The sequence below is a fragment of the Drosophila eugracilis genome, unplaced genomic scaffold (genome assembly GCF_018153835.1).
Source record: "Drosophila eugracilis isolate 14026-0451.02 unplaced genomic scaffold, ASM1815383v1 contig_1765, whole genome shotgun sequence".
Classification (NCBI taxonomy): domain Eukaryota; kingdom Metazoa; phylum Arthropoda; class Insecta; order Diptera; family Drosophilidae; genus Drosophila; species Drosophila eugracilis.
In genome coordinates, this window is record NW_024572605.1 from 6,454,498 (window position 1) to 6,470,956 (window position 16,459).

Sequence of the window (16,459 nt, forward strand, 5' to 3'; positions counted from 1 at the left end):
TCCATTTTTATCCCCATAACATCCCACCCCAAAACCATTAGTCATCTATGCGCCTGAAGGATGTCCCGCTGAACGACGCCCAACTGCTCCAAGTGCTCCAGGCTCAGCGGGAGCGTGGTCCTTTGATTTTGGCCCTGAGCAGGTGAGCAGTTCGGTAGGTTCTCTACTCGAAGGTGAGAATTCTCTCCCCCTTTTCCACTTTCAGTACTGGGAGTCAAGGGAAAACTTGCCGGAAGTGCGGAACCCCCTACGAAAGCCGTCAGGTGGTCGAAAATGGAACAACAGGTAAGCCCTAGGGGGTGTGTTTTATTACATGCAGTACTCCACTCCCATAGTCAACCGCATCCTGATTGCCTTTACTAACTAAAACTGTGTAACATAATTAAATTAGTACGGCACTATCGCTAAATTACTAAATTGTTTTAGTATAGTTCAGCTCATAAACAACTATTCAGAAACATTTCCTCCCCTAATTGCTAATACCATAGAAATCGGGTCAGCCATTCAAATTCTAATTCATGACAAATATCCCCTTGGGACATTTTATCACAGCCAAGCAATCACACACTTTTAGAAACCAAAATAGAGGCTGTATATGGAAATTTTGAAGGGCACCCCTGAGATTGAAAACGTTTCTCCAACGATAAAAACACTTTAAATATGCGTAATCAGTTAAAAATGTTGAAAGATTAGCTTGTTTTGATAAAAATATTTATAAGGTTTGTTATTCAGAAATTGAGAAGAAAACTTAAGGAAATCAATAAGACTTTACCATGAGAACATGATGGAATTTACTGAGAAAATTATAATTATAAACAATAACTCTTCTCATCGCTCACTTAGAAAGCACTTAAGGAGTACGAGAGTTGCTAATTACTTTACCCATAAGTTGATTTTCTCTGATCATAAAACATGGCCCTGCATAAACGAAAACAAGACCATAAACGGTTTAGTGGGAAAAGAACTGAGCAGAGAACGGCTCTCGCTTTGCCAATGGTATTGGAAAAATAATAATAACTAACAGTGCACGCCGAACCATTTCAAAGCGAACCCCTTTTAGGGACCCTCCCCCTTTTTTAATGCACCCCATTTCCAGTCCCAGTCCCCTCTCCACTATTTCCCCCCACCCCTTTGACAGCGGCTCCGTCCATCTGTTGGAGCTTGACGACGCGCCGATGACAATGACGCTGGCATTATGTGTTTACGCCGAAGTATGACAGGCTGGAGAGGGGAACTATCAGGGAAGGGGGCTGTCGGGAATCAGGGAATTTTTGGGGGAGGGACAGCCCCAGCTTAACGGGAGGGTGCGCAACGAGTGGTCACCGCCTAAGCCGGCAAAAAAGTAAAAACCAAATAAAAGTCATAATAAATGCGAGAGGCGATTCATAAGTTATTAATTGGTTAAGGAAAGTTAGAAAACATTCAGAGCTATACCCTGGATTAAGTTTAATAAGTTTATTATTTAAGTTCTTACTCTTATATCGGTAAAGTAATACTTCCATCTGATAACTTCATATCCTCCCTATGAGCATTTCCAATGCCACCCGCTATGTCGTCATCGTCATTCATCGACTGCCTCCACTCCAGACAGATGTCTGTGCCTGTCGACCAGTAACTATAGTGTGAGTGATATAGCCCCATCCATACGAGTCCCAGTTCCGATTCCAGTTGAAGTCCCAGCTTCTGCTGCTGCTGCTGCCCTAAACCAGATGCGCACATGCTGCGGCACAATGCACTGACAATGATTGGATTCTTTTGTTCTGTTTGCTGGCCAGGCCTCTCTGTCCTCCCTGATCCCCCTTTCCTGTTCGGCTGTCCCCACCCCTGCCTCTGTCTCTATTTAAACTACTGACCCCCCGACCCTCGTTGTGCATTTGTGTGTGAATTTATGCATACAAATTTGAAAAATATCGGATCTGTGGTTCGTGCCCGCCGAACGCAGAACGCAAATCGGGGGAGTAACGACGACAAAGTTACAGAGAATGAGAGAGAACTGGTTTGTACGGAAGTTTAGATACCCTGGAATGATTTTGCGGGAAAGTTGGGAAATAAATTTTTAAATAACAATTTAAAATATTTAAGAAATTGAGTTCATCTGCCTTTATTTGTTTTTTATTTGATTTAAATATTATTCAGTTTTTAACATTGATAATCGGAAAATTAATCTTGTTTTAGGTTATTTACTTTGAACCTCCCCCTTTAAGTATCAAAAACACTTTAAGATCAAAGTCGCTTTAAAGTCATTATGATATTATGAATGAATTTCTTTGTTTCGCGCAGTTCCACTAAAATACCCACGGGGCGTATGATTACTGGGTATCGGCATGGCAAAACATCAACAAGTCACGGCTCTAAGCCGGCTACAACTACAACTACCAATGCAAATAGCGACCAGTCCTCACCCACCACTCAACGTTGCCGTTAGCAGAGGCAGAAGCAGCGACTGCGACAGAGGCAGCAACAAGTCACTAATCAACAGGCGACTTTTGCTCTCTGCTTTTCTGCTGCTGCGCTGTTTTAGCTCTGCTTTTGCTCTGCCTGGTGCTGCTGCTGGCGTGCTTTTTGCCTTCGGTGCCAGTGTGTTGGTGTTATACGATACGATACCGTATTCCCCAAGCGGTTTAGTTACTACAGAAGTTCTGCCAAGTCAAGTTGTCGCGAGCGAAAATCTATATATTTTTCGCTAGCTTTTGCGGGCGATCAGTCAAGTTCAGTGCCAAAAAAAAAATAAAGACAAACCGTAAACATTTCAAACGGTCGCGTGAAATGTATTAACTTTAAAGCTACCGTTGGTGCAGAAAGCATAAAAATAACGGTTATAAAATCAGGCCAAACAAAGTGAGTTACTCGAATTAGACGTATTCTCAACATTCTTACCATTCAAAAAAAATCCGTTCAGAGCTTGAGTTTGGCGCCCTTTTTCCGTGTCAGTTGGCCAAGACGCTATTGACCCAGTGTTGGCAGTTAAGGTGTCATACCTTCTTGGCTTCATTACGTATTTAAATCAATCGAACAGTTTCTGATTATCGGTTACCAATTTAAAATTCAGCTGATAGGCAAATGCAGACCAAATTTGGGTTAATCATTGCCTGTGCGTCTGTTGATAATAATACCCCGAAAATGGCACAAGCTATATAGATATATCCAGCCATATATAGATCAGTCTGTGCATATACATATATGTGATTTTAATTTGTTTTAAATTATACAGTGCAACCCTTTTTCCTCCGTTGGTCATAGTTCAATTAAGTCGCTAATGACCGGATGTTAGTGTTGTGTTTTTTTCTCTGTGTGCCCGTGTTGTGCATGCAAATGAAGCCGGGAATATATTATATATCTATATACGTGTATGTCCCGGAATTTGGATTTAATTTAATAGTGAAATTATATTTATAAAAATTGAATTTCGCCCCCAGTGGGTCAGCGGAGTGGAATTTATAATTCAATTGGCGAACCGGCACTCCCCGAGCTCGTTGACGATTAATTATAATTTTCTATTCCGAATTCTTCTATCGCTGAACCGAAAGAAAGCCAAGGCAAATAGCGAACACCGTCTATGTACTATTATTTATTCTGCTTTTGTTTACCGCTTCACGACAACACACACAATTATTTTTGATAAGCCTCAGCTGGCGAAAAGTCAAAATTTTTTGTTATTACCCCTTGTGTGTGCTTTTGGTTTTTGTGTGCTTTTCGGCCTGGCAAATAAAACACACAAACAAAAAGTTATTGTCAATTGCTAAAAGCGATAAAAAAAAGACACTAAAAGAGCGAGAAGGAGAGCGTCTGATTGTGAACTAGAAAATCTATTAAAAAATATTATTTAGGCTGGCAAAGAATACCCTTACTCACATCTGTAAGCCCATTAAAAAGTTTAAATAGTTTTACAACCACTTTACGCGTACATTATATTTCCCATAAAGAACGGAAATACCTCCTTAAGTACTTTTCCCTACTGTGCGAGTATATATGAAAACTGAAATCAATATGTATTACCGAGAACCTTTTAAAGTGACAAGTTCTTTGTTTACTACAATCGATTATAGAAGAAAGGCGACCTAGTTAAAAGCCCCGCCTAAATTTTTGAACTAGCAGCTGTTCTTTGTCCCAAGACAACTCATTTATAATTTGTACACAATTTATCAAAATTATTGTCAACATTCGACGGTGACTCAATCAAGTGCGGTTATTGGCACGGGGAATACGCCTCAATCAAAAATTTAGCGACCCTTTGATCCAGCTCAAAGTGAAGTTGCTGCGGTTTTTGGTTACCTAGGGAAAATTACCCGGGAGCGGTTCACCTCCTCTTTTGTGGTAGCTACTCAATTTGTTTGTCGGGCATCAATTTTAATGGCTTTTGTCACATTAATTAGCCATGAAGTATAAATGAGTGATTGCGATCGATTGCCGGAGGGTTTCTGTATTTTTCGGGTATCCGGCTTCAAATTGAGCTGAGGTGTCTGGATAAAATTATTCAATTAATAGCTTTTCTTTTTTAAGCCATTCATGAAGAGCTTATAGGTGTATACGTGCGGTAGTTCAATTAAATATTAGTAGAAGCATATAGTTAAATATTATATTATATTAAATATATTAAACATTTACTTTTTATTGATAATGAAAATGTAGGTCACACTTCACTTTGCTCTGCTTATAGAAGTTCAGTTTTAAACTAATTTTGCAGCATAGTTTTGGGTGAACTATTTAATGTTTTTTAATTAAAAACATAAATACCTTGATTTATTCGTTCTTTAATATTTTTTATGATGACAAATTTCAAGACATTTATTAACGATGATTTATTAATTTAGGAAAACAAAAAAACATATTTTCAAAAACAAACCAGATGACATCAACAAATATTTTCAACGGCTGATAGAACTTTTATTTTTAAAAACCCCACTAAAACACTTTTGTGTTAGGTGATAAGTTACCTGTGAAAATCAAGAGGAATAATGAAATGCCATAAAATAGCTAACTAAGCCTTTGAAGACATAAAACGACTAAAAGCCGCCTCTCCATTTCTGTTCCCATTTTCGGCTAGTTTAGTCTAAAGTTTACCTCCAAAAGCTTTACTTAAAGCAACCTGCTAATGGCGTCAGATTTTATTTTTTGGTAGCGCCCCCGCAGTTCGACCCCCACCGAACCTTTCCAAAAACCGCTTGACCATTGTGTCGCTTGACCATTATTTCATTATGATAATTTCGCCAGCCAGTTTGTGGCTATAAAGTCCATAAAGTCGTTTTGCCGCCGCTCAGCTGACGCAGCCGACTGGCTTTTGGGCCAGAATATTGTGTGCAAATGGCAAACAAAACCGAATTTCAGTATTGAATTGTGATTCAGTATCTCGCAAGGCAACACAAAACGGAAATTTTAACAATGCAATTAACGTGATTTTTGTTATTTGCCAAGAGATGACTTCAGAATATCTCGTGTCCAGTTTTGCATGCGTTACGGTTATATAATTTGTTCGCTGCTCTCCGGTTCAGGTTCTAAAATAAATCATTAAGCAAATGCTTGAATAAATATTGATAAACATTTCAAGTTTACTGTGCAAAAACTTCATTCTTATCGCTCTTTGATTTGTGTCGGTCTATGTTGTACGATAAGTTAACATAATGCCAAAACAAAGGCAAATCGTTGATTGCGGGACAGTGGAAAATGTGATAATGATTAGCTCATAAATCTAGAAAAATCAGTGATTATAAGTGACTAGTGAAAAGGGCAGTGATAAAAACAAGTTAAAAGTAAACGAATTGGATTCTTTTAATATTGTTTAAGTAAATAAACGTGAAATATGTTTAGTTTAAATCTCAAAAATTGAAGTCCAAAATTATGTGGTAAATTTTAGACGACTCCAAAAAGTATGCAATAAAAACATACATTACCGCCACTAGAAATTTCTATTTCCAATTTTTATTCCATTCTTAAGTTGAATAAACATATAAATGTCTTATGAAATTTACTATTTCGATTTTATTCCCACATTGCTTATAATATTCTTGTTTATCTGACTTTGAAATTCCAAATATTTGTATTAAATAGTCGAAATGGGTTAAAAGAATTCCAGCACTGCCAGACAATCAAGAGAAATGTACACAAATGTAAAATTTAAAGAACTTGCCGGAAACCTAACAAAACAAAGCTTACCCCTTAGATACTACAATTAACATTTAAAGATTTGCATCGCCTCGAAAGTGGCTGGTTTAACCCGTTTAACCTTAACTTTCCCATCTAATCAAGTTTATATTTTGCTTATGATTTCATGGCAGCCAAGGCACTCCTAATTGCTCCTCAGTAAGTCAAGCCCCCATGCCCCTTCACCCTCCTCCACCCCGTCTGTTTATTCCAGAAATCGAAAGCTGCTTCCAGCTGTCAACAGATTGGCGCAGTGCCAAAACATTTCTAATGTCCGATACCAAGCGCTCAGCAAATTAGTAGCTGTCGGAAACCGATTTGCAATCGATTCCAGTGCGTGAACGAGAGGGCTTGAGGAACGGAAGAGCGAGATGGGCGACAATCAGCAAAGCCTTCGTCAGAAACTTATCTGCTTTGTATAGCCGGCCGGCCAGCTACCTATTTCCAGGTGTTCGGGGGAGCTTTTTGGAGCTTCGGCTTCAGTTTGGCACTAGAACTTCGACTTTGACGTTGTGTGTCGATCGAGCGAGAGCTATATACATAGTTATAGCCATCGGAAATTACACTGCACTACATAGTCGGTTCCGGAATTGTAGTGATTTTTAGCCCAGTTGTGGTTTTTCGAGACTCGCCGATTGATTTCGCCCTTTAAAAATAGCCCACAGTGTGTGTGTTTGTATATACTTTGTGTTTTTTGTTTAGTTTTTCTTTATACTTCACTCTTACTCTCTCTGTGTAAGTGTGTGTGTGTGTGTATGTGCTAACTTCGGCTAAAGGAAAATTCGGAGGGAGGAAAAAAGCGTTTGGGAAAACCTGCAAAAAGAAAAACTGACGCAATAGGGCAAAGTTGATAGGTTTGTTTTGGGCCATGGCAAAGCCACAACTACTGTTATTAGCGAAAAGAAAAACGTTGGCAATTACGCGCCAAGTTTAACACTTGGATGCGAGGCACTGAGATCATTATACGATTTTAGAATATGCCGCTAAGATAACAGAATAAGGCCCACTGTACAACGGAGACAGTGGGGCAGGCGGCTCTTTTGTGGCTGTCTCTTTGCCGCACTTTGCAATTCAGTTGGCTCACGTACGCGGCCTTTGATGCAACGCTTTTTCGCCGATGCCGATGCCGACGATTTGCAATTAATTGGGAATTAAATTGTAAGAACGTGACGTCAGAGTGGGTTCGATGTTCTTCTTGGGGCGATTCATAAATTAATTTACTAAGCACATTGTTTGTGTTTTCTTAAACTGTATGTGTGAGTCGGTGTGTTGTGTAAAAGGCAAACAAACAATAAGTAGGAAGAGAGAGATAGAGAGAGAGGAGAACAGACATGTGCTCAGCTCGTTATGGGAGAACAAAACGCTCGACGCTGCCCAAATAAATAAGCAAAGCGTAAACATGACAGCACCAAGACTCTCAAAAATCTATGCTAATTAGCAGCAATAACAACAAAGCCGACGAGTGTATCTGTATCTGTATTTGTATCTCAGAGAACGTATATCGAACCCATACCCCCCATACCCCATAAGTACACCAAACAACATAAGTGCAAAGCCAACAAATCGGCAGGCAGCCAAACACACTCGAAATACCCTGAAAAAATAAAAATGACAAATAAATAGTAAATGCTGAGTGAATGGAAAGTGTGGCTAAGGTTAAACATTGCAAAGATCACAGTGAAAGGAAAACTTAGAGAGGAAAACTAATAAACTTAATGATGTTTGTGACTTTCAAGTGTTAGAAGATATATGATTAAAGTGGATATAGAATGTGTTCAACAGATTTTACAACTCATTAAGTGATAACTCAAGAAATTCTTAACTGAAATTTCAAAGTAACTTTCAAGTTTATGATCTGGTCCCTTTTTAATCAAAAAAGTGATTTATGTTTGGACATATTAAAGATCTTATCATTGTAACTTTCTTGATTTTTAATAAAAACAAGCAAGAAACCATAACAATCTCTTCCAGAACTTTGAATTACTTTGTAATCACCAAAGAATTTCCCAAGCGAAAAGCAAATCATATATCTTCTGTCATGCTAACTTGATGAACTAAATCTTAATGAAAGACTTCTTTTGATGACCCATCTATGATTGTTGAACTATAAGAAACCCATCTGTATTCAATTTCCAAGAAGCAAACATCACCTCACTTCGTTGAGCCCCCAACCATAGCTTGGCCCCCATGTTCTTTATCAAAAAATGCAAAATTTATCAGCGATAGCCCAGAAAAGATAACTAAAATGTGCGCTGTTCTACAGCAAATAAAAACGAGGAGCAAAGAAATCAATTTCGCATTTGTTGATATTACGGGGCAAGACATACAGAAAAATAGAAGCCACTACAAAGGTTCCATAGATAGCGGCTATTTAGATGTACATACGTCATTCATTCGGCCAACTTAACGGGGCCCAAACGAAATCCAAACGGAAACCGCAGCCAATTGAAGGCAAAACATATTAAGTTGATGTTCTGTGCTGTAGGGGAAATGATCGTTTTAGTGGTTCCTAATTGGTAACCCAGTGGGTCTGTCACACTGTACAGAAATTGCATAATGCTCGGGCCAAGATCCCCTTCCCCAACCACATCACGTGTCTGGGTCGTCTGGCACCTGACAGACCCACAGAAATCAACTTCAGTTCGAATGAGTTCTGGTAGGAGGAAGTTATAATGGACAAGATGATGATGATGATGGGGCTGCAGGCCAGACAGAACAAGAGAAATTGAAAGCCATTAAGTACCTTTAAAAATAAAAGCGGAATACTACTAACCGCATGGCCCACTAGGATGATACATCCGAGAGCTATATATATATATATATATATATGCTTCTTCAATTATTCAAGAGTACACCGAGAGCAGAGACTTGTGACCACAAAAATCAAAGAAATTACGCACGAAAAATATCTTGAAAATGCCATAAGTTGTATATAGATACACAGCCAGCACAGGCTATATACACACGTATATATATCCGCGAGAAGATATAGACAAACTCGAACTGTGGCAAACTATTTCCGTATTGAGTTCTCTTCTTCAATGCCCTGCATTAGATCTTTTTGGGCATATTGCAAGGCAGGTTTTTCCTCAAATCAAAATGTTTAAATTATTAAAGAATTTAGATAGTTTTTCTGTATCTTAGATGACCTCTAAATAATTTATTCTCCCTTAATATCTTACATCCTTCATTCTTAAGCATTTATCAACTGAAATTCAAGACAAAAATGTGTTTGTGACATTTTTGAGAAATATATTTTCGAGAACATATATGTTTTAGCTTAAATTCCACAAACAAATTATGTACGTGTTCCAAAAACATTTTCTAATATTTATGGATGCGCCAAATATATATTTTCGAAACGTACGATTCGTTTCTTTTCATTTGAGTTTAAGAGTTTGTTTGGCTTGTGGAAATTGCATTGACCTAGAAGTCATATTGTTGTTCTTTCGGTCTCTTGGTTACTTTTTATGATGTCTTTGGAATACCCTGCATTCTGATTCTGTTTTGGTTTTGCACATTTCTCCCAAGCACTCTCTCTCTCTCTTTTCTCTGTATGTATTTAACAAAATGAGCATCATTATGAATTCCCCGATTTTTCTTTTCTGTGTGTATATTTTCAAATACTTGCCACTGTGCATCCGATTTGGGTTGTGTGTGAAAGTGTGTGAGTGGGAGACTGGGGAGCTGGCTCCCGGCTGAGATCGTGGAAGACCCATGGCCCATTCCTTGTCCGTCGGTCGCCAGCGCCACGAGGAACGGGAAACGCGATCTTAAAAAATTTATTTTAAAAAACTAATTTACCGCATTTTCCCCAGTTAAAAAACGAACATACCCCTAAAAAAAAAAACGAGAGCGAAAGTTCAGTATTCAAAACGCAATTCAATTTGGCCAAAACAATTTGAGGCAAATTCGGAGACAAAGGCGCGATCTCGGCAGCGAAAAATAAACCTGAAAGCATAACGATTTCGGACGCGTGCCAGGCGGTGGGCGGTAGGCGGGGCGGCAGAGGACGCCAGCAGCGACTGCGACGTCGCTGTTTTTATATGATTTTCCGCTCGTAGTGCTCTTTTTTATTTTTTCATTTCGATTTTTTTCCCTCCGCTTTTTTTGCCGGCTGTCGTCGTGAGCAGAATGCCGCCGGTTCTCGGTTCTCCGTTCAGTTCTGGTTGAGTTTCTGGCGACGAGTGACACACACAGAGGGAACTAGAAATAAACGACATCGAAAAACGAAACAAAACTTAGTTGTACTGTAGATACTGGCTGATTAAGAAACACGAAACACAAAGCACTTACAGACACACACACATATATCTCTCTCATATATATTGAATAAACTGCATTAGTTCAGATCGAGCGAAAGTGCCGTAGACGATGCCCAATAACCGCAATCGTAATCGCAATCGCAATCGCAATAAACGCAATCGAAACCAAAATCAAAATCAAAACCCAAACCAAAACAGTCAACAGCAGCAGCAGCAGGTTGAAGGGGCAGAGGAGCGGGAGGAGCAGGAGCTGGAGCAGCAGGATTCTCAGATCGCAGTAGCAACATCTTCTTCATCCATAGATGATAATGGAAATTCTGGCAGCGTTTCAAATGGGCCAACGGAAAACAGCAAAAAGGTGACGAACACTCTTGAGAAAAGCGAAGAAAACGAAAAAATATCCAAGGAACCAGCAACAGTCATCCAAAAAGAAGAAGATTTTGATTTAGACGCAGAAATGGGTGCCAAAAACTCAAAACACCGCAAGGAAAAGACCGATAAGCAGGCAGCTAATGGACAAGCTGATGAGCAGGTGCGTCCACCACCCACAATTATACGAAGGCCGCCCGGCAGCCCGCGGCAAGCCAAGGTTATAGTTCATCGAATTGTCAGGGAAGAGGACAAGGCAAATGGCAAATCTGAAGCTCAAGAGCAACCCAAGGTTGTGGAAACCAAAGAGCAACACTTGGAAATTGAGGAATCAAAGGAGCAGCAGCTGGATATCAAGACATCCCAAGAGAAGGAGCAACTACCAGAAACTAGTCAGATTTCAGAAGACGCACAGCAGCAACATGTTGCAGTTGAAGAAAATCTAGAAGCTAATGAAATACAAGAAGATAGTCTGGCCTCTCCAAAGCCAGATGAAGTGGATCACTCACAGGAGAAAGTGCTTGAAGAGGAGCCACCACAGCAGCAACATGAGCCAAAAGAACCTGAGCAATATGTGTTGCAACTTCAAAAGGCAATGGAATTTGTGGAAAACGCACATCAGCAACATATTGCTGTGGTCAAAAATCATCAAAAACCAGAAGACATTGAAATTAAAGCTCAGGAGCTTGCAGCACAACAGCAACAGGAATCAAAGGAAGCACAGCTGCAACATGTTGCCGTTGCACAAAGTCTAGAGGTACCTGAGGAAAAGAAGGTAGAAATCGCACAACAGCAGCAACACGAAGTGAAGCAGCAAAAGGAGTCCTTATTGGACAGTGTCCAACAGCAACAAATCGAGAATGCTTTGAAATCCTTAGAGATCCCAATTCATGATCCTTTTCCCCAGCAGTTACCCCCAAAACATCCCACCTCAAAGATTATTATCCACCAGATACACATGGAAACCAACGAAGAAGAGCGGGCGCGAAAAGGTAAGCCCACCTTCGAGGAGATTAGCACTACATCCGGTTCCCTAGCTGGAACCTTGTCTCCACCACCTCGCTATTTAGTGGAGTCACCAAAGAACGTGTCAAGTGGTGGTCAGTTTTCTCGTTTTTCCCGCGATGTGCAAATCCAGGAGCTGGAGCTCAACAGCGATTGCAGCTCTGGGGAGTTTAATTCCCTACAATCGCCGCTTGTCTGTGAAGCGGACTCGGAATCAGAGGGATCGGTAGCCTTGGGCCCAGAGCGATCTCCGTCGGATCAGCAGGTGCCGTCCAGCAGCCGAGTGGAGCAGCAAGAGCAGCTGCGCCAGAAGCGCGCCCAGAAACGGAACGCTCTGGAGTCGCACTTCCTGCCGCAGATGCTTAATCCCCGCTATCTGGACAGCATCCTGGAGGAGAATGGCGAGGCAACCAGTTTCAGGAACTCCTCCACCTCCTCTATGGGAAGCGATCAGGCGGGGACACGCACACCCAAGCTAAATGAGACCTTTCCCAGGAGTCAGTTGGACTTCAGTCGCAGGCATAAGAGACGAGAGGAGGCACCGTCGCCTCTTAAATTGGAAACCAAGCTACTGGAAGAGTCACCCGATCTGGAAAGCTGCACCCGCCTTCAGAGCACCTTATCCCCTCAATCTGAAGATGCGGAGCTAGTGTACCTCAGCTCCTCGGCCTCGAGTAGTGTCTCTGACCTCATGGAAATGGAGCTGGAGCAGGCGGCCGCCTTGGCGGAGAGGGCTCTTGTGGATTTGGATACAGACGCGACTCGGTTGATTCTACGGCCGGATGATGAAATGAGCAGCACAAGCACTACGACACTAGACAGGAGTGAGACGGAACCGGAAACGGAAACGGAGACGGAAAGAGAGGCCGAGGAGAGCCGTGAGAGCACACCTGTTAATGTTAACCCAACGCATACTAGTTCGCTTTCTTCGCTGCTGAGCGCGGCAACGCCGACGCCGACGCCCACGCCCACGTCTGCCGATCGCGAACAATTAGCAAAAGATACAAATGTATCTGGTGGATCGACGATTAGTTTCGGGGCAGCATCGCCGCTAGCGGCCACGCGCGAGGAGTTCGTTCGCAACATGGACAAAGTGCGCGAGTTGATAGAAATGACGCGGCGCGAACAGGATGAGCAAGGTGAAGTGCCGCGTTCGCCGTCGCCGCCGCCCGTACCCCCGCCCCCTGCCTCTGTACCGCTTTACAGTCCCGAGTCCTCCACGTTCCACTTGACACCCTTGCAGCTGAAGCGGCAGGAGTCGAATGACTCCCACTGCTCCGACAGCACCACCCACAGCCAATGCACGGCCATCAATTTGGCCAGTCCCCCACCGCCACCCACTGCCCAGCCACCCACACCGCCACTCAGACAAAAGCCTGCACCACCACCAATACCCGCACCACCCACTCCCCAATCAGAGCCAGAGCTTTCAGTTCCAGATTTGGATGCCGATACCGATACGGATGCCATAAAGAAACTGCGTCTGCTGTGCACCGAGCAGTTGGCTTCTATGCCCTATGGCGAACAGGTGCTCGAGGAGTTAGCCAGTGTGGCCCAGAATATTGCTGATCAAAACCAAAACAAGATGCCCTATCCCATGCCCCAGTTGCCGCACATCAAGGAGCTGCAGTTAAACGCCAGCGAGAGCAAGTCATCCTCCGCCTGGCTAGGTTTGCCTACCCAATCCGATCCTCAGCTTTTGGTTTGCCTTTCACCCGGTCAAAGGGAACTGGTTGATGCCCAAACCCAACCAGATGACCTACTGGATGCCCATCAGAAGTTCGTGGAGCGTCGGGGCTACCATGAGCTGTCCAAGGCTGAGGTTCTCGAGCAGGATCATCAGCAGCAGCAGAGCGAGATGCTCAAGACGGCGGCCATGATGCGCGAGTTGCGCAAGAGCCTCTCGCCGACGGCGCCCCCCGTTCCCCCGCCACCCGTACCGCAAAAGAGCGCCGAAACGGCGGCCAAGGCGACCGCTCATGAAAACGCCAAGAGAGATGACGCAAGCGAACAAAAGCAGAAGATCGCAGAATCAGGCGAATCGTCATCGCTTGAAAATAAACCAAGGCGAGCAGCTGATCTTGGTGAGCAGCAGTCGGCAGAGCACCGCCAGAGCAGCAGCACCATCACCAGCAACAACACCACCACAGAGACCATGTCCAGCCCCACCGCTAAGTTTCCCACGCTGGACAGCATGGAAAGTGAACTGGCCAGGATGTTCCCACAGCACAAGGGCGATATTTTCGAGGAGCAGCGCAAGCGTTTCTCCAACATCGAATTCCCCAGCCATCAACAGCCTGTGAGTCAGACAAAACGTTATTCCAATATCGAAACGAGTAGCTATGAGTCCAAGAAGCGTGTGGAGAATGGTCAAGTCATCTACGATGTAAGCAGTTCCAGTCACGAAAAGAAGGAACAAGGAGATCCACCGAAAGAACAACCCGTTCCGCCCATCCCCCCGCCGCCAATTATGTCAGCAACGAAATTAAACGGTAACACTTTCATTGATGGAGACGTGGCGCCCAAAAATAGCCAGCCATCGAAAGAGAACGGTAGCGGCAACGGTACGTATGAGGAATTTCGGCAGCGTGCCAAGGCCGCTGCTGAAGCTTTTGGAGATCAGCGGGAACAGCAGCAGCAGAATGGGCTGGATCAAGATCGCGTGTTTAAGGACTTTGATAGGCTATCGCAGCAGATGCACGCTGAACTGCAAACGACCCGTGAAAGGCGGGAGAAGTCCGCTTCCCTGTACGATCTCAGTGGCTTCACCCGATCCTCAGCGGCAGGTCATCCAAAACTCGATGAGCTAAAGCAAAGGAGACACGCACACATGCAGGAGTTGGAAAAGGAAATAGAGCGATCTGCTAAGTCACGGCAGGAGCGTATGTCTTCGGTACCGAGACAAATGGAGGCCACCTCACCACATACCCATGAGATTCCCATTGAAGTGGAGCCACGTTCTCGACGAGCCGAATCCCTGTGCAATCTGAATGAACAGCCACCACGTCCACACACCACAGTGGGTCACTATAACTACCCAACGGCTCAAGATGACTGGTCGAGGTATGCCAGCGACTTGGGTTATTCTGAGAATATAGCTCGACCCTTTGCCAGAGAGGTGGAGATTTGCTATCAGCGTCAGAATCAGCGGGCACCACATGGCATTCGGGCTCCCCGACTCTCTGCCAGCACCAATGATCTGAGCAGCTCCAGTCAGTATAGCTATGATACCTTCAATGCCTACGGAGGAAGAAGAACCCATGCCCCTATGCTGAATCAGGCGCAACAGCAACAGCGTCCTCATTACGGCAGTTGTTACTCCATGATTGAGAGGGATCCCAATCCCAGGTACATTAGCACCACCTCGCGAAGAGGTGTGAGTCCGGCACCGGTTGCACCAGTGCAGCAGCAGCAAGTGCCACCACCCGCCTATGACCGCCAGCAGAGGAGATCCTCTCTGCCGAGGGAACTGCATGAACAGCAGCTGAAGTACATACTATCCAAGGAGGAGGAGCTCAAGTTTGAGGTGGAACGATTGCAGCAGGAACGCCGTCGCCTAATGGAGGAAATGCAAAGAGCACCGGTTTTGCCGGCTCCTCAGAGGAGGGAGAGCTACAGGCCCGCCGCCAAACTACCCACCCTGAGTGAAGATGAAGTCTTCCGGCAGCAAATGGCTGAGGAGTGGATGAACAAGGTGGCGGAGCGGGAGGAACGGCGCCAGCACAAGATCATACGCATATCCAAGATTGAGGATGAGCAGGATCACTCGAACGTCGATAGGGCAACCATAAGCGATGAGTTCTTGGATCGAGTGAAAGAGCGGCGACACAAGTTGGCTATGCCAGCGGACAGTGATTGGGAGAGTGGAGCGGAATCCCAGCCACAGCCGGCTGCCCAATCCCAGCCAGAATCGGATGTGGAAACGGCACCAGTGCGCATACTTGAGGGCCAGGCGGAGGCTAATCTGCGACAATTACCTCGTCACCTGAGGGAGTTTGCCAAGTTCTCGACAAGCGAGCAGTTGCCGGATGGTGCCCAAATGGAGCGACACGAGGAGCAGGAGCGAAGGGAAGAGGCCACCGACAATTCGCATAGCAGTGCCACCAAGAAGACGAGCATCGTGAAGACATACAAGGTTTCCAGGCTGCCGCCTTCCGTCCAGGGTGAGTTTCCCGGCAAGATTTCCGGGGCAAAGAGCGGCCGACTCTATCGCGAACGCTCGCAAACGGCGCGGCTCGTGAGTCATAACATCCCCCTGGAACTAACCAGTAACCACAGCTCATCGCCTGACTCCGTCTCCAATCCCGGTTGTGGTTCATCCTCAGCACCAGGTTCCTCCTCTTCCCCATCCTCTATCCCATCCCTAGTACAATCCTCTGCACTACTACCCCAACCCACTGAACCATTGAATCCTTCATCCAGCACCGCTGGCGGCATCTTGGGCACCGCTTTGTTGGTGGGCTTATCCCTGCTGACCGCCTGGAACAAGTTCAGTTAATTCATAACCCCCCTCCCCACCACACACACATTTTACTATATTTTTACGATCACTTTAGAAACTTGATCTTAAAAGGTATCAATATGAAGTTACTCAGAAAGCCATACCAAAAATTTCCATCTGTTAATATCAAGTTGAAAGTTTTCCTTTATCGGGTTTTTGGCCATCTCGCTCACACACTCAC

General features: G+C 44.0%; 1 protein-coding gene across 23 annotated transcripts in view; it reads left to right on the forward strand.

The window, feature by feature from the left end:
- Positions 1 to 16,459, forward strand: part of LOC108106523 (sorbin and SH3 domain-containing protein 1) — a 38,754-nt gene that overhangs the window by 234 nt on the left and 22,061 nt on the right. For 8 of the 23 annotated variants that reach the window (XM_041819877.1, XM_041819878.1, XM_041819881.1 and 5 more), the window contains exon 1: positions 9,860 to 15,940. In XM_041819877.1, coding sequence (XP_041675811.1) covers positions 10,513 to 15,940 — 5,428 coding nt within the window. In that variant the 5' untranslated portion in view covers positions 9,860 to 10,512. Of the gene's footprint in view, positions 1 to 41; positions 143 to 205; positions 286 to 8,922; positions 16,271 to 16,459 lie in introns of those variants that run through there. The other 15 variants (XM_041819866.1, XM_041819867.1, XM_041819870.1 and 12 more) reach the window with 8 other exon arrangements.